Here is a 27,047-nt window from a genome sequence, read left to right as displayed (position 1 = left end):
TGTTGTGCTTGAAACACAAATGCTTTGTGCAAAAAAAGTTCTTAACCCCAACTAAATTAGAGGGATAGTTCACCCAGACAGGAGTCATTCACTTATCCTTATGTTATTTCAAAGCTGTAAGTTTCTTTCTCATGTTCAACATACTGTAAGATATTTTCAAGAATGCTGGTAATAAAACAGTTGATGGTCCCCATTGACTTCCATAGGATTTCTTTCCCTGCTATGGAAGTCATTGGGGACAACGGTTTGTTCAAAATATTTTCTTTTGTGTTTTGATGATGATTTTTTTTTTTTTTGGGGGGGGGGGGGGGGGGGGGTCAACTATTCCTTTAATATTAAAACAAAAACTAAATGAAAACATTTTCATTAAATAAAAATGTGTTTGGAAAAAACGAAAGAAAAATTGTATAATAAAATGCATGACGACAAAATAAACAAAAAAATAATCTAATACAAAATAAATAAATTATTAATTTTTTTTATAACTTAATAAAAATACAGTCTGTTTTCGTATTGTATTTGTTTATAGCATGCGCTCATTACACATGAAAATGTTGGTAGATTTGAGATATCGAGCCATGAAAATGGTTTAAATGTTATCAGCCCTAAAATACTAAATCTAAAATCAAAAACAAAATATATTGCAAAACTGGGAAAAACTAGCTACCATTTTATACGGTGACTATTGAACTCTATTAAAACTAAGCTACTAAAAGGACAAATTAAAAATGAAATAAAATTTAAAAAAAAAAATTTTTAAATGACGATTTACCTGCTACACATTACATGTATACATTACATTAAAAATATTATGCATGTAATATCTCTGGTATTTTGTAATAAAAATAAAAAGTTTTACTCAAATTGTTTATGTATGGTTAATCTTGATGAAAAAACTGATGAAGAAGTACAAAGAACAAACCTGTCATTCTAATCAAACCATTATGTGTCTATGCCGGCAGCATTAGTGTGCCACAAATACAAGTTTATCCCATGAAGTCAAAAGAAATGCATTCCTTCTCGGTTACAACTGGTCTAACAACATACACAAGAAAAACACTTTTACTTTCTTGATGGTGACAAGACCCAGGGAACGCTGACAGCTGAATGCTTGCAGTTAACAGGGGGGAGAATGCAGTGAAGTAATAATGTACATCTTAGACTTCACATAAGTCACCTCTTTATTCCTGCCTCAACATAATGTTTCGCTTTGCACTATATTTCACTGCAGAGAGAGAAGAGGGGGAGGAAGTGCTATCATTCAGCCGCTCCGTTCCTTGATGCCACAATGGTGTGTATTCACAGAGAAAAGCAGTTAGTCCTGTGACTGGCTTAGACTGACTCCAAACAGACAAAGACAGACACTGAAAACTATACCATATATTCAAGACTAAAAACAAGCACACTTTACATTCAATACGTGGTTTTGTGCATATTGTTTTTATTTGAAAATATTTGATACACTGGACTTTGCACTGCAAGTCTCATGTCAAGATACATACACATAATCATATATTGTGTATCTAACCTATTGGCTCGTATTCTTTTGCTTATCCCAGGGTTCTCAACTAGACTTAACATTTCTCAATCTTTGGTACAATACTGATTCTTAGCTGCCAAAATAAAAGCTAGCAGCTATTTGAGATCATTCAACTGTTCGTGAAGAGGCCAAAACACTTTCAAAACAATATAAAAGAAGGACAAGTGGTCCTGCGGTCAGTGTTGGTGTGCCCGTATGACGGACACCTGTCAATCAAACCCTGAGCTAAACAAAGTCGTCCAGCTGAGTGGGAATTCGCCCCTGGCATCCACCTACCTTTTTCACTTGAACAATACCCTATGATACATTTACAAAGAAAGCATCTTGCCTTTTCACACGCTTTTCTGAGTTTCTCAGAAACATGCCTAGTCTCACGTACTTTCAGTGTAATAACACTTCCTGCATTCCAATTAATCCAGAATGATCCAAACATTCAGAAGATTGGGGTGAGTGAGGTTAGTGAAATGTTTTTTTAAAGGCTGCATTTGATCAAAAATATAGCAAAAACTGTTTTTTATTACTATATAATGGCAAACATGAATTGACTTGGTTTTAGTGTCACATGATCCTACTGAAATCATTTGCTTATTTGTTTGGATGATCAAAAATATTTTTATGCTGAAAACATATAAACTCTTTTGTAACATTACAAATAATCTTTAGTCACTTTTGATCAATTAATGCATCCTGCTAAATAAACATATTCTTTCTATCACAAAAATCTCTCCGACCCCAAACTGTGAATAGTAGTGTACATTAACTTTAATACCATTTTCATTTTCTTAACTTAATAACAAAATCTCTCTTTTCCACATCTTATTTTTCCCTTCCAACACTGTCAATCCGAATACACATGGCAAATATGAAGTCCTTCCCTAAGTGGCAGTGAATGTGAATATCTGTGTGTCCATGCATTTCTGAGAATGATTCAAGGCACTGGTCACTTCCTGTGACAGCCTGCGTCAAAGTCCTGTCTGCACTGAGATTCTCCCTGATATCCACAGGTGAAAAAGCAGACAGAAACAGACAAACACACAATAAACACATAAAAACACAAGTACGGGAGACTTGTGACTTGCACAGATCATGCGCGTCATAAACCGCCAGAACTCAATTTCCAGCCAGTAATAAACACATGGAAAATCATGTTGTAGTCTCGGCAAAACCAGCTGCTGTTACAATTCTTGTTTCTAACTCATCTTCTGTTCCTAAAAGCATAACTCGGTTCAGAGTTACTATATAAAAATAGATTTATACACATACATATATACTCGTATATAAAAATGGCTGACATAAACCATTGGGACATAAATAAAAGTGTAAAAAGCTTCACATTCTGTGTAACAAATGAACAATTTGGTATATTCAACATTCATATTCAAAAGTGCATCTGGTCCACTATTCTGCCAGAAGACATTAAAGGCAAAACACTTTCTAAAGACATCTTCTTTGGCAGGGCAGGAGAGAAAACTAATATACAAGCTAATGTACTCTCATTATCTCACCACACACAAAATAACCGATAACGCACCCCTTACCAGATTCCCAATGTAACATCTCATCATCGCTAGAGGAATACCACTGACTAGCTGCATCTTAAGTACTGCACTGCTGCTCTCTACAGGACACTATAAGGCACTACTGCGGTACAAAACTACGCATTAAACTTCAACCACTATAACACTATAACCTCATGCCTTGACCCTCGCCATCTGACCTCAGCCAAAATATGAGCTGCATTCTGTAACAGACTAAAACAGTTCTTACAAATTATAAATCGAGGAAGTGCAATTCTAGATTAATCTATACATACATATACATATAGATATATATATATATATATATATATATATATATACGATTAATCACAAATGCAAAACATTCGAGACTGATGTGTGTATGAGGCAGGAACAAGTTTTCTTCATGTCTGAAAAACTTGTTTAGGGGTCGGTGAGATTGACCCTGTTGGCTTTAGAAGGCACATTTGGCAGTTGTAGTAAGAAACAGTCCGGTTCGAAGCAGCTCAGTGACTCAAACAGTGTCATGTTTGTTGCACCTGCTAATCCTGGGACACCATCAGTCTGTGGATTTCTGTAATAAAGAGCCTGTGCACCCCGAAAGTTCTGTAGCTCCCCCTGCTGTCCCAGAGATATCATCACATTTCAAACCATTAGAGAATAAACCAGTTTTTCCACTTAATCCTGGCAACAGCCCAGATTGGGTGCTGGCAGATCACATGCTGTGGAAATGCAGATTGCCTTTGAAGCTGATCTTATGACTCTTTAACAAGAAAAATGAGTGTTTTAACTGGTGGAGGAAGCTAGATGGAAACCTCAGCAGACGATCTGGGAGAAGGGATGTCTGAGCAGCTCCTCTGCACTCGGCCGGTACTTGGCCTCCAGGAAGATGCAGCGGAGGAAGTCCCGAGTGTGTTCGGAGATGTGAGAGGGCAGCTGGGGGTTGGTGGGCTGAGTGGCAATCTTAAATATGGCTGCCATGGCCTCGAATTCGGCCCACGGGGGCTTTTCTGTCAACATCTCCACCACAGTGCAGCCTAGACTCCTGTTCACACAACACAGTTTAAGAAAAAGGAACCATTAGGTTACATTATATGTTTTTAACATTCCACGAGTTTGGATAAGACAGAGACCAAAAATCACTACACAGAATCTCGTAGATTACAATTTGCAACTAGACGGACGTACTGTTACTTCCTCTACAGTCTAAAATCTGGGTGTTATATTAGACAGCAACTTGTCTTTCAAGATATCATATTTCCCCTGATACAAAAATAGCATTCTTCTATCTTAGAAACATTGTAATGCTACAAAACATGTTATCTGTTTCTGATGCAGAAAAGCTGGTTCATGCATTCATGACCTCTAGACTGGACTGATGTAATGCACCTCTAGGTGGTTGTCCTGCTTCTTCAATAAACAAGCTACAGGTATTCCAAAATGCAGCATCTAGAGTCCTAACGAGGTCAAGAAAATATGATCATATTACCCCAATTTTACAGTCTCTGCACTGGCTACCTATTAAGTTCCGTATCAGTTACAAATTATCATTACATACCTATAAGGCCCTAAATGATTTAGCTCCTCCATACCTAACTAGCTTTCTACCATGTTACAATCCATCACGCTCCCAAGGGTCACAAAACGCTGGACTTTTGGTCGTTCCTAGGATAGCAAAGTACACTAAAGGAGGTAGAGCTTTCTCACATTTGACTCCCAAACTCTGGAATAGCCTTTCTGATAATGTTCGGGGTTCAGACACACTCTCTCTGTTTAAATCTAGATTAAAAACGCATCTCTTTTGCCAAGCATTCAAATAATGCATCACATAATCTTGTACTGCTGTTATATCTGATCAAATGCACATTATTATTCTTTAGCTTGGCTTGAACAAATCATTCTTGCTTGACTGAAACAGCAGCTATGCTAATCATGTCTATATGTTTCTCTGTTTCTGCCAGTAATTTACTAGGATTTACACAAGCTTCAGTCTGGATCCAGAACACCTGAGAAGAGATGATGCTGACCCTCAGAGGACCTCAGATGATACTAACCCTGAAACAACAGATAGAACTAACAAATATTGCTATCAGTTTGATTCCAACATATAAATCATCGTCTGTTTGATTATATCATTAGCTGAATTTTACTGTTCATTTCTGCGGTATGTACATCAATTTGACAGTCACCCCTGACAAGATTCTACTGAATGTATTGTAGACTTAATTTTCTGTAAAGCGGCTTTGCAACGTTTTAAATTGTGAAAAGCGCTAAATAAACTTGAATGAAATTGAATAGGCATTTGTAATTGCAAAATAATCTACAAATCCTGATTAAGAATTAATCTTTTTTGTTTTTGTTTTTTTGTTTTGCAGTGTTATATGCTAACAGGCTATCTGACCTAACAGACAACTCTTGTGAGCTGACTTTCAGCCAATCACAATGCTTCTCCTGGCCTCACTGGACACATGTCCAAGCAGTTTATGTGGGGGAATCCCTGAGTAGCAGCTAAGCCCCTCCCACCGACTGAGAATCAGTGCACTTCTTAAAGACATAAAAATAACCTAATTCAGTTTTCTCCTACTACAACATTTGTTTATAAATCTTTCTTTGTTTAAAATAGGATATTAAAATTCAGAGTATGTTGCCTTTTTAGACTCTGCAACATAGATCACAATCATGTCTGCTTAAAAAAAAAACAGTTTACAGTAAAATGGGACTCTTAGATCTTGGTGAAAAATTCCACAAATCCCAGCTGCTTTCTTCATTTCTAAAATATTTTAAAGGTTTTTAGGTTCCTATGATGGAAAAAGAAGACAGAATTTTTTTTCTAAACCTCACGTAGATCACATCGTGTGTGATGTTTTTTTATTCATATACAAAGAATAGTTCTCACCAAACGTCTGCCTTCCGGCCATACCCCTCTCCACTGATGACCTCTGGGCTCATCCAGTACGGCGTTCCAGTAACAGAACGGACCCCAGAGCTGGACATGCAGATGGTCTGAAGCCGCTTACTGGCACCAAAATCTCCCAGCTTCACGTTGCCGGCTGAATCTCGCAGGATGTTGGCACCTGGACGCACCGGAGGAAGTGACCAAGGAGAGCTGTTAGCATGCAATGAGATCTTTGATCCAGTTTTACTCTTGTTACATGACTAAAAGATTTACAAGCTATAACAGTTAATGCAAAATTATTAAAACATGTTTTATTCAAATAAAAACTACAAATTGAACTTTGATATAATAAACTTGTTTATTTTAACTGCATTTCAAATAGGTGACAAAAAACACACACACACACACACAAAATATTGTGAGGTCTAATGCCAGACGGTACCTTTGATGTCTCTGTGGACGATCATGTTGCTGTGCAAGTAGGACATGCCCTCCAGAATTTGTCTGGTATACTTGCGTGTCACATTCTCTGTCAAAGCCCCATAAGCCTTCAGCTGGTCTTTGACTGAACCCTGAGGTTAAAAAAAACACAGCACCAGTGAGTCACACACACTTAACTCTACATCACCATCACAGTATTGCGAGCAAACAGGTGTCTGATGACACAAATAATGTATTTACAATAGAACGTGTTAGCTATTAGAGCACCAAAATGAAAATGATGTCATTGATTATTCACCCGACATGTCATTCCAACACAAAAACATACATGTATATATTTAAGAAAAATGTTGTTTACATATACATATATATATATATATATGAAATATTATATAAATATTAAAATGTATATACATGGAAATATTTTCAAAATATATACTGTATGTTTATGTATTTATATATATGTAATAAATATACACAGTACATACTCATATATTATGTAAACAAAAACTTATTTTGGATGTGATTAATCCTTATGAATCATTTGACGGCACTTGTATGTATATATATATATATATATATATATATATATATATATATATATATATATATATATACATAGTTTGGGGTCAAGATTTTCGAAGAAATTAAAACTTGTATTCAGCAAAAATGCATTTAACTGATCAAAAGTGACAGAAAAAATTATAATATTACAAAAGTTTATTAAGCAGGATTTATTTTACTTTTTATATATTAAAATAAAAAAGTTATTCAAAATATTTTGTAATATTACAGTTTTTACTGTATTTTAAATCAAATACATGATCACTGTGAACTTTTATGAAAAAATACATGTCAGATCCTTTTCGGACAATTCTTTGAAAAATTAACAGCATACAGGTTTGCAACAACATGAGGATAAGTAAATGATGACAAAATTTTAATTTTTTGGTGAACTATTTATATTTGTTTAACAGGTCTAGTTTCGTTGCTTTCCCAACACTTGGTGAGCCAGTGCTTTATCAAACTCACCCCGGGCATATACTCCATGAAAATGGTGAGGGTCTTCTCAATATGGTCTCGAAGGCAACCGTAGTACTGAACGATTCGCTCGTGATGCAGGTTCTTCAACAGCTGTATCTCACACTCTAAAGCGCTCACCTCCTGCAGAAAGGGGGGCAAGAGTCATGACATGACCACAGCTGAGACAGCTGACTGTGACCAGAGCGGGGTCTGAGTGAGAAGCTGAGCATGAACGTGGAACATCAAATCAACCACAACACACCGAAACCAAACAGTGGGAAAGTGGCGCTTTGTTTTTGACTGTTTGAGCGTATGTGTGTGTTTGTGTCAAGGGCATGATCAACGAGAAATGCGTTCTCCCCTCAAAAACCCCCCTCTGGCCGATGCACACACAATCACACACAGATACAGGAAGTGACAGTGCATGTTGTTGCAGTGGCAGACAGGAAAGGATTTAAAGAGTGGGGAAGAGTTTGAGAAAGGACGGGGAAAAAAAAGAAACAAAACAAAAAGCAAAACACAACAACGTGCAGCACAAAACAACAAAAAAACAATACAACACAAAAGACAACAGAACACCATACAACAAAACAAAACACAAAACAACAAAGTGTAATACCTTGCTGGTCTCTGGACTGGCAGGGTCAAAATTAACCTGTTTGGCTGCAAGTTCCCTGCCTGTGTCCACATCATAGCACAGATATACCCTTCCAAAAGCACCCTGACCCAGCAACTTCCCCCTGCGCCACGTCACTGGAGCTGTAGGGGCTACATACATGAACATAACACACAGATACAATAATGACTGGCTGAATTAAACATATGAATTGACAATTGACAAAATACAACAAAGCATTCTTATCATATTTACAATCATAATCTTCAACATCTGGACCTATCTCACACTCACACTTATGAGGGACCGGGCGCTCCTGTGGGCGGAGTCTGGCTGGAGTATCGACCAGCTGCCGGCTCCCCAAACTCTCCTCACTGCCGTTCAGTGAGCGCCGTGATGGCACCAACGTGAACAAGTTTCCCTGGTGACGACGGATCCGTGGAAAGGTCCGTCGACCTGAAGAGCAGCATTGTTTCTAGAAATTACGAGATGGGAGGAACCGGAGTGTGTATGTGTGTGCGTCCTACATTTGACTGTTTCATACCTTCACTGTGGTCTTTATGATGCAGCGACACATGATACCTGCGAGGGAACGTCCCTCCCTTCCCTACAACCTTATCATAAACATGGTTTTCCCGGTCTGAAAGAGGAGAACGCAGAGAGAGCATGGACATTTGGGCCAGTGGGAAAGCTGATGTTAAAACGTAAAAAAGTATCTTCATCAAGGCACACCTGCACAGTCCTGTCGATTGTCAGGGTAACTCTTAACCCTGTGTGTACGAGGCTTCCTGACCGAGGGACTGCGAAACAAGAGACAGCAAAAAATAAAAAATAATAATACAGTGACAGGTGCTTACAGTATCATTCAAACACATTTCTTATTGGATTAGTTTCCTCACCTGTCAGAGTTGCTGTCCAATGACTGGCAGCTGCCAGACACAGAGTTTTCTGCACTGCTCCAAGAATCCAGCACCTTTAAATGCACGTCAACTCGAAGTTAAAGGGACTCAGGAGGCAGTGCAGGTGATTAGGTCACTGTATTTTATTTTAGCAGTGGTATATAATGTGGCATACGTGTGAATTCTCTCATAGAACATATGCTGTTTCTATGAGAACATCTCACTGTTTCACCATAACCCTGACACCTATTCTACGCTTTAAGTCTATGCTGCACAAGTGGCTCTTTTTCCAATCTGGCTGCGAGAATATGCAAGATAGTCATGGATATATCAATTGAAGGAAGTACAGTAATTGCAAATGGTAGCACGTTGCTAAATTGACTTTGTTTTTATCATTTATTTACATATCTAGCACTTAAAAGCACTAGCAGCATATCTGGCGTGTTTTTATAATGAATAGAATTTAACAGAACGAAATATTCAAGTGTAAGAACACTACTACTCAAAAGTTTGGGTGAGAAAGATTTTTTGAATTAAATGAATACTCTAATTCAGCAAGGATGCATTAAATTGGTTAAAAGTGACAGCGGAAGACCTTTATCATGTTGCTATTTCCAACATGTTGTTCTTTTGAACTTGCTATTCACAAACTGGATTTCAACATTGAGATTAGAATGATTTCTTCATGCCATCACAGGAATACGTTGCATTTTTAAATATAATTAAAATGGAAAATGGTTATTTTAAAATACAATATTTCCAAAATCCAAATATTACTGTTTATACTGTGCACTGTTTGTGATCAAATAAATACAGCCTTAGCAGACATCATTAGTGTATCATGTAACCTGATATATTAAAATACACAAAAAATCAAAAATTCAGAAACACTAAATCTGTTACAGTTTTCAAGTTCCCACTGACACATCTGTGTAAACTCACACACTGGTCGCTGGTTTCAGGTATGAACTCGCCCTCGCTGTTGATACTGGTGTACGATCCCTGACGTGCGATTCGCTGTTGGCACTCAGGAACGTAACCAGGGGGCGGAGAACTTCGGCCAGTGTTCTGAGAGCCTACGTCAGAACAAGACAATAGACAAAAAACAATACAACATCTGAAAGAACACATTTTTTAATGGTTATTCTTTCATGGTGGCAAACATGTATCTGTGGGTTACGGACCACACTGTGTTGTGAGACTGAGAGTGCATGCATGCAACAATTTGTATTCACATGTATCATGTTTACTTCACCATTTTGTCCAGTTGTATGTTTTGTTTCCTTTCAATCAGTACAGTGACTCAGTGAAAGAGAAAGAAAAAATACAAATATATTTTCTAAAGCAGTGTTAGCATGCAATAAACCAGTACAAATCAGGGCTGTACAAACCATTACAGGTACAAATCTGCACACACTTAATCAGTTACACTGCTAAACTCATTAATGGTCATTACATTAAAATTTGTAGGTCCCTATTGAAAATCTCTATTTTTATCTAATTTTATTGTGTCCCTAGATTAAATTTTTCTTTCTTTATTTTACAAAATGTAGTGTTTTCTGTTTACATTTCTCTAAATTATGTTTTAATGGTTTAATACAATAAAAAAAAAAAAAAAGCATGTCTGATCAATAAAAAAAATATTATTTATTTTACAATAATAGGGTTTCTGGATCTTTCTGAATTTATGATTTTATACAATTGTTTACAATTCCAACTGCATTTTAATAGATTATAATAAGCTCAAAGAAAAACACTGCATTCGCAATACAAAACAAAAACAAAAAGTCCCAAGCAATGTGTTTAACTGTGACAAGAGCGCAGTCTAAAAGCAGAACAGCTGAATCATGAGACTGAAGCGTAATATAAACAATCGGCTTTTTTCCTCCAGTCACAGAGCTCAAAGAACTCACACTTTTCTCCAGACGCCCTTACAAGCTGCAGCAGCCTCCCCTCCCCCTAAAATACACACATCTCTACAATAGGCCACTGGCCCACCATGCTAATAGTGTCTCGCAATCTGATTGGCTGGGAGCCAGCAAGCCATTGTGGAGCAGCCAGTGATGGTGGACAGGAAAAGGAAGAGGACCCACTGCTCACAGAGGAAGTCAGAGAAACAACAGAGGGAGAGAGAGAGAGAAAGAAAATGAAAGAGTATGAGAGAGAGAAAGACCAGGGCAAGGAGATTGATAAGAAAAGCAGAGGGGTTTTAAGTTAAGCGCAGTAGTATGTGCAAGTGTGTTGTTTGTGTGTGAACTCACTGGTGGAGTGGTGGGGTCCTCTTGTTTCTGAGGACTGGTACGCAGTACTGACATCACCGGTGGACTGAGAAGGTTTTATCCGAACCTGCTTACACAATGTGTGATGAGAAGGAGAAGAGGCCTGCATATGCAAAAACACACACAGAAATCATTATACGTGTGGAGACGACACATTATAATGAATCAACACATCTCTGCTCCTGTGTGATAACTGACCATACAACAGTGTTAGCATTTGTTTTTACCTCTTTCTAGTAAGCAGAGATATTAGAATTTGCTCTTCATTCTTAGTCTACTTTCCAAATGGAACTGGTTCATAACGACATGTCATATTAGACTGTAGTCTAGTCTCACATTGCTTTGTTCCTGTGTCAGCAGCATGATCTTGATGCTCTTCGTGTTTGAGCTGCGGCCCAACAGATCGATGGCTTTATCCAAGTCATCCTGATCACGCAGGGGAATGGACAGCTGTGTGCACAAACCGAAACACACTTAACAAATGCACTGAGTAGAGCTCAGAGCACATTTTACACAAGAGGCGGCACTCACAGTGGCTGTGTCTGGATACCCTGAATTGTCAATTGATTATCACAACCTGATTCTTAAAAAAAGTCTCTGTCATGTCTCAAAAGTGCATCTCAAGGAGGTCAAATTGTGTCTTGCGTTTTTTCAAAAACCAATCCTGAGCGTCGCGTCTCACATTTTTTTACGCAACAGTGCATTCTGTGTGAACGACCCCTTACTGAACTGCACTGAGTGATGTCTTCACCCTAAAGTGAAGTTAGTTTTATGTACATCAATATTACTGAAAGGTTGCATTTATAATTTTTATTTTGTACATTTGAATTAATGTATTAAAATATAACCTATTACAAAAAGTTGCCAAATTAAAAGTTAGATTTAGCTTATTATTGTTCATCTTAATGTGAAGTTTTGTGTACTTAAAGTCTGCGCATCTTACGTCAGTATTATATCTGAATGTTACTAATGTATTTTTTGTAATTACTTCACATTTTTGTTTTATTTAAAAAAAAAACAGTTGCTTTATTTTACAGTACGTGCACTTGCCTGTACTTACAATGTAATTACTCAAGAAAGTACTGGGTGATATAAGGTAATATATATATATATATATATATATATATATATATATATATATATTTTAGCTTACTATAATTGATGTATTATTTTTAACATTTGTGTGCACTTTTAAGTTTAGACAAAATGAGGAGTTCAGAAAAATAGCACTCAAATAGCAGATATTAAAGTCCTGAGTTTTTCTTATAAGAGTGCAGCGATCAGACATAATTGAGTGTCAGTGAGTGCATTTGAATGTGAATCAATACCTCATTATTCATGTAATGCAGGTCTAACTGCTGACCGAAGAATGTTTTGACTTTCTGCTGGACTTCCTCAAACTGCACAGGCCGCCCAAACATCAGAATCCTACACAAACATATATAAAGATACACACACGCCACACACATGGGACATTAAACAGGAAGCTGAGATTTCTTTAGATGTGTAATCTAAACCAATAAGTCAAGTCAAACACACAGTTGGATCTGCAGAGTGCACACATTCCTTCCAGCACACCTAGCATAGCTGTGGTCTGTCCTGGCAGCCACAGACTAGCCACAGTCCTTTCCCTTTCCACTGTAATACCAGGATGCCTGAGTGTATCTGTGTGTAAATGCCACAACCTCAAAATGTACGTTCTGCATGTTGTTTTGTGTGTGCTTTTGAACTTTAATTTAACACACACACACACACACACACACACTAGTTGCAGTAGAAAGAAACTCAAATTCACCTTCTTTCACCACAGAACTCGAACTTAATCCTGACATCCTCCTGAAGAAAAAGAAACAGCAGTTATGTCCCGACAGGGTCATACAGGAGTCACAAGGTAACTGTATGTTCTCCTATATGTATGTGTGTTACCATTCTTTTGGAAGAGCAGGCAGTGCTGACCGGTTTAGGTTTTGCCGTGTCATGAGTTGACGCTGACTGGCGCCTGGTCATCTGCAGGGCCACCAGATCCTTCATAATTGAATGAAGAGCCTGTCTCTCATCTGGGGAGAAGGAGAGAGATGTTAACATTAGCATCTTTAATTAATTAATTAATTAACATTAGCACAAAATAGTGTTGTCACAATACCAAAATTATCGTTTCGATACCGATACCAAGTCAAGAATTGCATTTTCGATACTTCCCCTAAAAGGGGAAAATACATATATCATACACTCAAATATCATTGCTGTGCTTTATTTTAAAACCGGGACAACATTTTAATCATATAACACACTAAACATTTGAACAAAATATGAAATATCAAAATCTAAAAAATAAATTAGAGCAACGACATTCAAGGTAAACAAAGAATAAGCAGCATTATCTCAGTTATCATAAGAAACATAAGAGTAATAACTTTATCTTGATTCTGAACTTTGAATAAAAATATGAACAGCAATTATATGAAACAATGTTTTTGAACTCAGGTGATTAAATATCAAAATATAAATAATATCAATTTAAACAATGGTATTCAAGGTAAAAAAAAAATAAATAAAGCAAATAAAATTTAGCAGCAATGTCTCAGATATTGTAACTTATTCTGTCAGTTGTGCAACCTTTTCTTTCAGCGGAGAAAACTCAGCCAGTGAGCTTTAATGAGCCTCATCTTTAATGAGCGTCATCTTTTTCTACCAGTCGTGGACCAGTGGCCACAGTATCACTTGTGCTCGCACATGCAGCTTAGTGATGCGCGAGTCTGGTTTTTGTCCAACCCATGTGTCCCGCTTTTATGAAATTATTTGGCCCGCCCCACAAATAAAGTAACATTTCTTTACCCGACCCGCGCATCGGGGACATCACGGAAGATACGTTGCTACTTAGACCTTCCTATTATAACCTTATCAAAGAACCTAATAAAATATGAACATTCCAAATATTTAATATAGGCTATATGAAATTGCACTAGTGATAGTTTGTTCGAGCACGAATCTTTTAGGTGAACGAATCGTTCTCAATCACGTAATCCAGTGACTCACATCTCTCATTCACTGAAGTTCCTTCTTCCACAGCAGCGCGAGAGCACGGCGCTATTAGCATCGCATGCACAGCTCGTGAACAGCTCTGAGAACGGTTTCATCCTGTCAATGTTACTCAACCTTGAGCCAATAGCTTTCGAGTATGAGATGTGACGGAGTATGTGATTTGTTGAATGTAGTGAATGAATCCGCCCTTCACTGAATGAGAACGAGTGATCTTCTCATTCGTGAACTAGTTGAAATGAACAGTATGAATACTAATAAATTTAGGAATCGTGAAATCGTTTTTAATTTCCGAGAATCGCAATAGTTTTGAAGTATCGGTACACCGTGCAACCATAGCACAGAATCAGTTCAGAATCAATCACCAAAAGAATCAGTTCAGACGCTCTTTGTGTCGGTCTGCTTCACACTGAATCACACATGTGCAGTATCATCAGCTCCTCGGTTCTCGAATCGGACGCGTCTGACAGAAAGGTTCTTGACTCCTGAACGAGTCAGTCTGTTGTTCATTATCTGGCTCGGCTCGGCGTTCATCTTCAGTTCTCTCTTCACAGCAGTTCAGTCAGTGTACTGTTTGAGTAAATGAATTACTCCGGGATATTGGTTTGTTTGAACTCAGAGGGAGTGTCAGACACATTAAAAAAGTGAACAGCTTAAGTCATTTGTGGATTAATGCGTATTGGAGACGCGAACCGTTTTAAACGATTCAATTCGATTTGGTGAACTGGTTCAAAAAGAACAATTGCATCGAATGATTCGTTCGTGAACCGGATATCATTGAACTGTTGTGTTTTGAACTCTCTCACAACAGACCCGGAAGAGAAGACAATGCTGTATAAAGTCATAGTTTTCGTTATTTTTGGACCAAAATGTATTTTCGATGCTTCAACAAATTCTAACTGACCCTCTGATGTCACATGGACTACTTTGATGATGTTTTTCTTATCTTTCTGGACATGGACAGTATACCGTACACACAGCTTCAATGAAGGGACTGAGAGCTCTCGGACTAAATCTAAAATATCTTAAACTGTGTCCCGAAGATGAACGGAGGTCTTACTGGTTTGGAACGACGTGAGGGTGAGTCATTAATGACATAATTTTCATTTTTGGGTGAACTATCCCTTTAAGTTTAAGTCAGTGTAAAAATCTAAATGTAAAAATAGGGGAAATTACCAACTATTAAATATAACATATTAGTCAACGCAGATAAAAAAAATCCCTAATATCAGTCGATAACCAATATGATATATTGTGCATCCTTCCAAATAATCAGTATTTATTATTTTGTCAATACACATTTTTCAATTCCAAACGTAACAAACTAGACTAATCTATCGTTAGCCATTTATATGTTTCTCTTCCTGGAAGTTATTGGCCAGAGCAGGCTAATGAACTACTCTGTTTGGATTTAAAGATTTATTGTAACTAAGTATAAAAATTTTATCATTTATATGTATTCATTTAAATGATACTTTTATTCTAAACAACTTAATTTTAACAATACGTTGTTGCCAAATCTTAATTGTGGTTAAACATTGCAATGAAAGTCCTTGAGTGGCTTATTACCTCATTTCAAACTGAACGGAGATTATGTGGCAGAAACTATAAACTTGCTATACAGTTTCAGCACAGGTGCAGAGGAACTGAGAGGATGTTCTGCTCTCCTACATGAATAAACACAATCACAATCAGAGGACTAGACCTGCGTCAGATGCAGTGAACGATGTGAGAGCGAGACGACCGTGTTTTTCGAGAACACTGTTCTCATGTTTGATGTAAGAACGAGAAGTGTCTTGGCTGAGCTCACTCACGGAGGGAAAATATTCGCAGTGTGTTGTTTGGACGGACTTCACACATCTCAAGAGAGGGAGAGAAACAGAGAAGCCTCGTCTACCCACCAATACTGGGAACATGGCAGATCAACCCAAGCAACAGACTTAACCACTCAACTGTTGAGTATCTGTGCGTTCATGTGACCAGTGAGAACATAAGCCACTGTCTGTCTACGTGTCTCACTCTCTCTCTCTCTCTCTCTCTCTCTCTACATCTAGCTCAACAGCAGAAATTTTATTTATTTTTTTTTTTCTTGCATCGATGCCTGTTTCCACCACTAATAAAACAAAAACAAAAAGGGACATGCAAGATAAACTAGCAATTCTGACTTTTTTTCCCTCAGAATTGCATGATATAAACTTGCAGTTGTGAGTTATAAAATAACAACTGCAAGAAAAAAGTCAGAGTTGCGAGATTTGAACAATTGTGACTTTTGTTTCTCAGATTTGCATGTTTATATCTCTCCATTCAGACTTTTTTCGTTGAGCTATGAACTCACATTTGGGAGTTACGAAGTCCAGTTCGAGGGGGAAAAAAGATTTGCAAGTTCGCAACCCAAAAAATTTGGAATTGTGAGGGAAAAAACTGAATTGTGTGATAAAAAATCACAGTTACCTTTTTTTTTTTTTTATTCAGTGGTAAAAAAGGGCTTCCATATGTTTGAGATCAAACAACAACTGAAGACATGTTGAATACACTTGATATATGAAGGGGAAAAACATGAGGACTTACTCATTTTGGCGGTATGAATGTGTGTGCTCTTGATGAGAGTTCAGATTTGAAGGTCCTCACACACACTGTCCTCTAGTGGCACCCATCAATGGCCTAAAATTCAAAGTGGACACATTACAACTGACTGTTGTAAGCTGAACCTTACCTCCATATTTAAACAAATGTAATCTGAGCCAACAAATGATGATATCATGGCCAACACCACAGCCAACAATAACACAGACAACTATGTACTATATCACCCTCTTTCCAGAATTTTTTTTTCAAGATTATTTTAATAGCAAACTGTTTACCACCAGTTTACCAGTGTTAATTTGACAAATTAAAATGTACTGATGCGAGATGCACAAAAACTCCACCCAAACCATAGGCAATAACCTAAAAATGTTTTACTACATGTGTAACATGATGGTGAGTGTGTGTGCTGTGCATGCATGTAAGACCTGAAGGACTGTAACCTGATTCCTGCTTGCACTGAGGAACCTGGCACAAACCTTCAAGCCAAGGAGAAAAAAAGCCAGGGGAAATATTAACCATTTAAAATGGCCAGATTTTCAGCTCCAAGATTGATTCCAGCCATAAAGGCTCCTCTCAACAATGCTATACTCCCTATAAACACTAGCACTGTATTATTTTCATACTTCATTTGCCCACGAATACAGGTGGCTGACATTATAAAAAGAATGTGAATGTAAGAATAGCTGTACTTCACATTGAATGTTATGCAGGTTTTGTCCTATTTTTTCAAGGTTTAACAACATTGGAGATCATGTGGTCCATAATAATATTGTTGACCATGTACTTGGAGCTCTAAAATGTACAAATAAAAGAGAGACTTTTCTTAACACTTTTCACCATGTGTATGTAGAAAAATAAAAATGCAGATAACTTAATACTGATTAGAATGTAGATTAGTTTTTTCTCTCTCTTTAAAACGAAAAAAACGAATGTACCTAGTAACCTTCTAACATCTTTCAAATATGTACTTGTTCTTCCTGGAAGTGGAAAAAACAAATTCACCACAAAGGTGTCAAATGATAGTTTCACATAATGTGTAACCCACTTCTTTGAAGAAACCTATTTAACAACAGCTAACCTCTGCATGAATGCATGGAATCTATAGTGTCAGCATTCATTTACCAAGCACTGCAATTTTCACCTAAGACGGTCTGGATATAAAAAAAATTGAGCACATTTCATTATTCAGCTATAGTGCATTTGACAAACTACAGCATATTCAAATGCATTTGATTGACATTTGACAATATCAGTAACAAAAAAAAAAAATACAGATCTTGTTTAAAATTAACCTGATATTGATTCTTAAAATCCAAAGATGAATCTTGTGGACTACTACGTCTATATTCAGCGGCTGCACAAAAAATGTATTTGTCAATCACCGAGCCCCTGGCAGGTGTCATCGCATCCTGGTTAACCGTCAGTGCAACTAGTCCGAAAAATATACAATGTTTTATCCAGCCTGTGAATTTGAATATGCGATAAATTATTTGGTTAATATTTCAAATAGGCAAATTACATTACGTGATTGATTTTTTTAATGTTGTGTACATTTCATAAGATCTATAGGTTCTATCTGCACAGCCAAATGGAATGCAAAACTTTGAAGCTCAATATCTTTAAAACTACTCGGAATGCAGATAGAACCTTATAATTCCAAGTGGACGATATATATGAAATATACTAAACATAACATATTTTTCTAAATATATACATGTGTGTGTGTATGTATTTATATATGCATAATGAATATACAGAGCACATACACATTTAATGTAAACAAAAACATTTATTTTGGATGTGATTGATCGCGATTAATCATTTATATCACTAAAAGTTACATACACATTTGAGTGAGAAGTTAGAAAATAAAGGGTGGGATGTAGGTCTGGGCAATAAAACGGTATCAATGTTTATCTACGGTACTCCTTCATCGATGACGACAGAATTTTTTTTTGATAAAGCGCACAATATAGGCACGTCCTCTATGAGTGACGCAGACAGCACACACACACACACAAACATGAGTGCTGTGCCTGCCTGTGATGAGGAAATTGTGAATAAAAGTATTTAAATTAGTCAAATTTAAAATTAAAATAAAATTGCAGAAAATGGTACAGTCGAAGGTGTGCATCGGGGAGCATCATCAGTGGGGCGCGAGAAACACATTCGGCACATTATATCGGTGATAATTTTTTTTTAGCTAAATCGCCCAGCCCTAGTCGGATGCACTTGATAGAGTTGTTAAAGGTGCACTAAGCAATATTTGAAAAAATGCTTTTCGACAGTCAGAATCCCAAAACACACCAATCGTAGCCAATCAGCAGTAAGAGGCATGTCCAGTAATGACAGAGAAAAGAGAGTGCTCTAACAGATTTAAAAAAAAAAAAAAAAAAGATGAAAATATCAGAGGTACAAAACATTAAAAAGATGGGTTACAATCAGGTAAAACGAAGCAGCTTTTCAGCAGTGGAGAGAAATCAAGGAGCGAAAAGGCCTGGAAATGGATTCGGACGCGGATTGCTTTGTTTCTTCAAGGGTGAGTAATGTTGATTTTGCATTGTTTCACACAACTTTTCTGTGTTGGCTTTTGTTAGAATTTGCTTGGCATTTTCACTTGTTTCTGCGATAATCATTGCCATGTTTGTGTACCATGGGTGAGAGTCCTTTTGGTGTATGGGTATGATTATTTTGGTGTTTTAAATATCAACATCGTTTGGCAAAATTTGATTAGAGCACCTTTAACTGCAATAAGCAGTGGAAAAAGAACTCAATGCGGAGCTTGCGCTGGCTGACACATAAAGAACACACTCAGAAAGCGCCTATCTCAGACAGAATGCGATCACGAATTTGTGATCACGAAAGTTATTAAGCACAACAAGCAGTGAAAAAGAACTCAATCCTCCGTTCGTAGCAAAGCACACTGAAAGTCCCTCTCTGAGACTGCATGTGATCGCCAAAACAGTTATCCTTAATGGTTTATTGTGCTGGAATGGACAAATATGCACAAAATTGTGACAAAATGTTCTTCGTGGGGAGTTTACACGTAAACACAGTCGGTCATGTGTTAAATAAACATGGACAGTTGAGTGAAAACCGGATGCGTGTCATTACACTGGATCCATGCAGCTGGTCTTAAAGGGACAGCAGTCTCATTTGCCTGTTGTTGTCTGTTATTATTAGGGTGGCCACATGCACCGTTCATACAGGACACATCCCAGCCAGGGTTTTAATATTGCCTAAAATATCCAGGTTGTGTGACATTCATGAGCTATAGAGAGCAGAGAAGACAGCTCCTAATGCTTTCGATTCGCTCTTGCGATCCTACTTTGGTGTCTTTTTTTGATCGGTGTGCAGCAACGATTCAAGTCAAACAACCGAACAAACATGTGCTTTGCATTGCTTTGATTGTTCCCAGTAGTTTTCACCTTCTCACTCGCAGCCCCACAATTGGTCAATTTTGAACAATACCTGCATGTTATTGGTCAAACTGCTTTGGATGTTTTAGGCAATATTCAAATCCTGGCTGGGACATGTCCCGTATGAAAGGCGCATATGGCCACCCTAGTCATTATTAATGTTAACCACTCACTGCACTTGACTGAATCACCTTTGAATCTTTAATTAGAATCAAATCATCCTTGACTGTTCCAGCGAAGACTATGCAGCGTTTTATTAATATGCTTCAAATAAGGATTGAACTGGCATCAAATCAGGAAATATGTATTAATACTCAGCATTAGTTATTTCAGTTACTTTCAGTTTATTTATACTTCTTAGTCTAAACTAATCTGTGCGTAGTACGTGCACACCTCTCCAGAAATGTTACAGCATGTCAAATCTACGCAGACCGCAACCATTCACAAGTGATTGGTCTGCTAGTACCCCTCCCTCTGTATCTATTTGAGTTTTGTGTGTTTAGCACTTTTAATATTTTTTAATGTTACAAAACAAAAACCATGTACCATGTTCTGCCATGGTACAAGACCTTGTGGAGATTGAAAGAATGCCATCTTCTGCTGTTCTGTTGTCATCTCTTTTTGGTAGTTTTAAATAAATGATCTGTTCTTTGATATTTATTTCCCGCCGCCACGGCTGATGCTTCTCAGACAAGCTTCTTCTTCTTCAGCTTTTGCCGTGGTCTGCGAGTTTAAGCAACATGCTCGTGGACACTGCAGACTAGCGGTTTGCATGTGTGCTGCACGTCGACACGGACAACGACGCAGAAGTATAAATGAAGACCTAAGTATATCATCCTTTACTTTATTTCAACACTAAAGACATGTTAAAACATGACATAAAATATAAACAACTTAACATCTTGTGTAAATAAGTCCAACATCCTGAACAACTTAGACCAGATGAGCTGCTGAGGAGCAATCCAACCAATGGTCACTCTAGAAATTCAGTAAAGTTTCATTAGATTGCTTCTATCAGCATATCCTGACTTTTAAAAGCAAAGCTCTGGATAGGACTGCATCATTCGTAATGACATAAGATGGCTGTGCTTCATTGCCGGCCTTCACCAGACCTGCAAAACTCTCTTTTGATCCAATTACAGTGGACCGGAGGAGAGAGGACTAACTGGACATTGCTGAGAATTGCTCATTCTTCCAAAGTTATGGTCATTGCTGAAATTATTAACCAAACGGATGAGGTAAGGAGCGTGTGCATGCATGCAAGCATTTGAGTGCCTCCAGTTATGCAGGTTCAGCTGACCCATGAGAAATTACAGAGGTCAGACATCATTCTTTTGCACTCATTCAGCCAAATATCCTGAGTGGCACCCAGATGGCCTGACCGACTGCACCTATGAACACACTCAATGAGCAGCGAGCGAGTATGGCCCCATCTGACGTCTCACTATACGTAAATCCAAGTCGAAGTTAAACAGACCTTCACCATAATGCTTCACAGAGGGTTTGGTGTAAAAGCTTTTTCCTTTATGCAAGGTCTGAATGGATTTATGCTGTGGTAATGACACACTGCTGGAAATCACACAGTGTGTAAAAACACCAACTCAACTACCCACCTGACTTTAGATTCTCCTTCAATCTTTTGTTGTTTTCCTAGCAAACAACTTTTTCTTTTATATAATACATAGACACTATCAACTGTACATTATCTATGGTATATTTTCAAAATTGCAACACATTGTAATGAGGAAATGTTAGCTGGGTTTCCATCCATGTGTTTGTAAGCAAATTTTGGGGTAACAAATATAAAACGTAGAGCAGGAATACAAACATGCAAAATACATTTCCAAAAAGCTCACAAAAAAGCACACACTCTTGAGAATAAACAAGAATAGACTAGAATAAACTACGATGGAAGCATGTTTACCAAATAAAAGAAATTCAGTGGTTTCCCAAGTGGCTACAACTTCCATTTCCATTCCTATTTTGCACCAGTTTCTCCAAAAGAGACCACTTTGTTTTGTTTAACACTGTCTGCATTCAAAATTGCATACCTCTCTATTGTATGGATGGTGGAAAACTGTTTGAGAAGTAGGGGAATATGTTTATTCAAATTCACATTACCCATAAAAGAGTAAGCAAAAAGTACCTGGATGAACTCCAGCGAGATTCTGAAGTGTGCATATGATGGACACTTTACATGAGGCCACAGGAGATGAATGACACTGAAGTGATTTAATGCATAACTTATTAGAGGTCACAAAATATTTATTTATTGAAAATAAGTACCTAATCAAGAGAATGTGTGATTTCAGATACAGCCATTGGGAAGAAACATTGCTGTATTTGCTAACTGTTTTTGCAGTATTGTGATTTTTCATGATTTGGATGCATGCACAGCAACTGACAGAGCACCCATTATATTGCCTTTGGCACTGTATGCGGGCACTTAATAGTTTGATGCATTGTTTGAATTAGTATTATAAAAGTTGTATATAACAGTTGGGTCAAAAATACGAAACCTTAAATCCAGTTTTTATTGAGTCTCTGGCCCCATCTTGGTCTCACTTTCTGTTTCTCCTGTTCTTAATAACCTGGTGGGAAGTATGTGTGGAATCTGGAGAGGGAAGAAGGCCGTCCATGGGCCCTGTCAGCTGGACCTGCTTTGTTTTGCTTGTATCCCTTTTCCAGTATTCGCCAGAATCTCAACAAATTTCTCTGACCGTTCCTGCCCCCAACCACCTCTCGCCTGATTTTCAGCTGTTTAGTCTGTGGCTGGTTTTCCCAGCCGTGGGGCTGGCACTGAAGCTGCTGGCTTTTGCTTTATTAAAAGGCTTACAGTACAAGAGATTCATAGGCTTACAGCACAAATCCCCACTAGGGTTCCCAGCGCTCTAGAGTGAATAGACTAAACGGTACCGGTCAGCTTTGGGCAGACATGAAAAACTGTCATAGATAGTGGAAAAGACTGTGTTTTATCACTAGGTCATGAACTGGTAAAAAGCCCATATTACATCATACATAAACAGATCTTACACCATCTGTCCAATGTTCTCAAGTTTCAATTTGTGACACAAAGAGACATTTGATTTTCTCAACACAGAAAAAGCACAAAAAGCCGACGGTTACCTTCATGAATCTACTCTAAACAAAGCTATTCATAAAATGTAGAACAGTGTTCCTGTAATGTTAACAGATGATTGTTCAAATAAGGTTTTATTAAAATATAACAGTGATTTCCAACTAACTTCTGGGGGTTTTCTTAGCATTGATAATATTTCAGTATGTGAACCACTTGTGGTCATCCTATATCGCTTTTTCCATGAAAGAAACTAATATCTAGAAAGTAGACAGCATAGCCATGACGATACAATGCTAATATACACACCACCAGATCCATTTTAAGGAAATTAACACTCATGATACAAATACAAATGATTTCGCTTTCAAATAATTCTGAATGTTCTATTTATCAAAAATATCAGAACACATTTGATTTCTGAAGGTCCATGTGACACTTATGACTGGATTAATGGCAGCTGAAAATGTAGCTTTGAAAATACATTAATATATACATTTAATGATATTTCATTAAATATATGTTAATGAAATATTTCATGATATTTCACAATTGTATTGCTATTTTTAGTGTATTTTTGATCAAATAAATGCAGACTTGGTGTGTCTTTAAAACTAAAAAGCGTACTCACAATAAACTTGTGGATGGTAATGTCTAATACAATGCAAATAAGCTGTACATACATACAGAACATTTTTAACAACTGTTAGTAGAACAGCTGTCAGAAGCATGGTTTACATATAGAACTAAAAATATATTCAAGGTTTTTTTTTTTTTATTTAAGTAAATGTAGTTTTGTTTTAATCAATGTAAAATGTATATTCTTCTGTGGGTTGACCTGATCATCACTCTTCTGCCTGTTAAACACAATCTGCTAAATATAGACAACTTAATTCTAATGAAAAATAACAAATGAAAAAATATATAATCAAAGACAAAAAAAAAAAAAAAGATTCAATAATTCAGCAGCAAAAGTTTTTCTAGAAAAATCATGTGTGAACAATAATAAATATTGTTCAAAAAATATTGTGGTAAAATACATTAATGAAAAACAAGTAGCCTATATTCGATGACAGGATCGATGCATCCCTAGTGATGCCATGGACACATTTCAGGATTTTGTCAAAGACCTTTTCATTTAGGCATAATGATGGGGCTGTGGAGTCTAGAAGACAAAAAAGGTTGGGAAGCACTGACTTACAGTGCTCCCTAACACACATTAACATTGTATATTATCTTCTGTAGAGTTGAATTGCATCTTGCAACATCAATACTGTTACCCAGCTGAACTGAATCACCATAAAAACTACTCAAGCTGAATAACAACATTTCTGGCTTCTGTAGAACAGTTTTTAGATGAATTACTGGTTTCAAAATAGATTAACTTTACATTGTTATCAAACTGAACTGTACCAACACTAACCTAACTTAAGATAATCGCACGATTGTCTTTTAGAGCTGCTTTACAGCAAAATCTGAATTGTGTCCACAGCAGACTTTCCATTAATTGATTCTGCTATCTTCCTGTTTATTACTGTGAAGCTCATTTGAAACAATCTGCACTGCTGGCAAATAAAGGTTGTTGTTTACGTGATTTCCAGTACTAGTGAATAATTTAACTGCTATGCAGTTTACACCTGCTATTAGTCACACATATGCCATACAGAGACCACCTATTTAAGTACAAATATAGTGCACATTTTATGAATGACAAGAGGGGACGAGATACCATGGGCATGTCAGTCTCATCAGTCATACACCCACAACACAGTATCAAAACCTGTTTCTACGCTAAACACACCTTGTAAATTTTGCACACATTCAAGCATGTTTATGTAATAACATAGTGAACCCTAAATTAAAATACTGACCTGAACTTAATGCAGGTGAAAGAGGGCTCTTCACAGAGTCACTTTCTGCCCGGTCTTCAGGAACTCGATGTATATCGTGAAGACAAACGTAAGAGTTAATGTAATGTTCCCCTCCACAGAGATCCAGGCCGCTGCCATTGCTATAGAGCCCCCTGAGGGTCTCCCATATCACCCACCAAACTTGTTCCTCAGACCAGTCAAGGGAAGAGACCTCTTAGACACACAAAACGTTATTCCCAGTTTATGCCGATAAAAGTAGTGACTACGAAGATATTGACGTTTCGTCACTATGTGCATAGCTTTGTGTGGACAGCATAATAACTATTGCATGGAGAGTTTAAAAAAAATCGGAATAAACTTCACGTCCAACAAGGTGTAGATGTATAAAAAAGCACACAAATGGTGCAGACATAAGCGAGCTGCTTACACGGAATGCATTCGACCGGAGGAAAAGAAGGGATTTCCGTAATTTTGATGGCTTCTTTTCCTGCTAGGTTTGCATATTTTCCCTCTCCGTCGATGTGTCCGTCCAGCTCACTACACAGACCTACAGTTTTCACTTTTCTATTAAAAGGCGAATCGGTAACAGTCCGTCTGTGTCAGTGGATCGTGTGCGTAACAACTCTTTAAAGCCAGAGAAACACGAAAACGAGCCCTCAGCTCGATGCATGGACAGTCTCCGCATTATTGTGCGGCAAATGATTATGAATGAAGGCATGTGACTGTGAAAGCAGCCTTCATGTATGCACTTCACCGAGGTAAAAGCGACCAACGTAGTTCGAGAATAACTGCACAAGAATCGCACTGTCGAGGATCTGCACAAAAAGAGCGTGCGCCTGACTTCAACAAATTCCTCTTTCCGTTGATGACGGCTAAACTCAGCGAAAGTTAAAACTCGTAGAAAGTGCGAGAAATGCGCTCGCAGACGGCCGCACGAGCGGATTTGGTGATGTTAAGAAGAAGAGGAGCTCTCGAGGCGACATTAGTCCAGGCGTGCGTGATGTTGTTGATGATAAGCAGCAGATGCTAGAATAATTTTTCAGCGCAGTGAGTTTCCTGACAGCCAAAACGCAGTTCCGTCACCGGAACCCAAAAGCTCGCTTCCTTCAAAATCAGAACAAAATTTGTCTTGTTAATGCCCATGCACGGATGAAATCTCGCTCAAGGTTTCTTCATCGTCGTCGGTGAGAAACAATGCATCGCATAGCGTCTGTATTTTCCGTGACATGATCAAGATGACAACTGTGAAGCAAGCACACGGAGTTTGTGTACGCTCGGGGGCGCGCTTTTCCTCACTTTAGTTCAATCACGCTTGGTGACGCGACGCGCACACGTTCATGACGTAGCAGTCAGAAGGGAGCTGTCATGTAGGTGAGATTCCCAGATCCACCTCGGTGTTTCGGGAAAAGAAAAAAAAAATCTCTGTGTTTTGGGTACTTATGCTATTAGAGATCAAAAATTTACCAACTTTGATTATAAGAAGCATTTTCATTAGACTTTACCAAAATCGACTCGATGTCTCCATATTTTCAAAGAGTTTGATTCAAAGGAAATAAGACGTAGGAATGAGCTAAGTTACCCCTTTTTTCCAATTATCCAAAAAGCAAAATAGCTTCAATTTAAAATTATGAATGAAATATCCATCGAAAAACGAATTCTTGCGAAAGTGAGATTGAAACCACATTGAGCGCATTTTCTTCATCTGTATCCATTCAAAGCTGTTTTGGTCTCACTTGAATAACGGAATGTCCTGTGTCTATTATTCAGGTTAATCTTCTTAACTATAAACAAGTTAAGCTTGGAGGACTTATGCAACACTACTTGATTAACAACTTTGTTGTGCTA

The 27,047-nt window shown here is 37.6% G+C and overlaps 1 protein-coding gene across 2 annotated transcripts; it reads right to left on the bottom strand.

Moving 5' to 3' along the window:
* Positions 1 to 1,421: 1,421 nt before the first annotated feature.
* Positions 1,422 to 26,507, bottom strand: LOC127953641 (mitogen-activated protein kinase kinase kinase 3-like). 2 transcript variants are annotated; one of them, XM_052552882.1, is made up of 17 exons: positions 25,203 to 26,507; positions 16,819 to 16,911; positions 13,138 to 13,268; positions 13,007 to 13,047; positions 12,540 to 12,639; positions 11,548 to 11,661; positions 11,194 to 11,314; positions 9,875 to 10,008; positions 8,933 to 9,006; positions 8,766 to 8,833; positions 8,578 to 8,673; positions 8,328 to 8,489; positions 8,037 to 8,185; positions 7,427 to 7,558; positions 6,396 to 6,525; positions 5,954 to 6,131; positions 1,422 to 4,102 (listed from the first exon to the last, which is right to left on the bottom strand). In XM_052552882.1, exons 2-17 carry the CDS (start codon positions 16,820 to 16,822, stop codon positions 3,874 to 3,876), a joined length of 1,863 nt encoding a protein of 620 aa, XP_052408842.1. In that variant the 5' UTR covers positions 16,823 to 16,911; positions 25,203 to 26,507; the 3' UTR covers positions 1,422 to 3,873. The 2 variants fall into 2 exon arrangements, with proteins under 2 accessions (XP_052408842.1, XP_052408844.1); XM_052552884.1 differs by having other exon boundaries at positions 11,194 to 11,278.
* Between the last annotated feature and the right edge of the window lie 540 nt (positions 26,508 to 27,047).

Source organism: Carassius gibelio, chromosome B3 (assembly GCF_023724105.1).
Source record: "Carassius gibelio isolate Cgi1373 ecotype wild population from Czech Republic chromosome B3, carGib1.2-hapl.c, whole genome shotgun sequence".
NCBI classification, from domain to species: domain Eukaryota; kingdom Metazoa; phylum Chordata; class Actinopteri; order Cypriniformes; family Cyprinidae; genus Carassius; species Carassius gibelio.
This window is presented reverse-complemented; position numbering and strand designations above follow the sequence as displayed.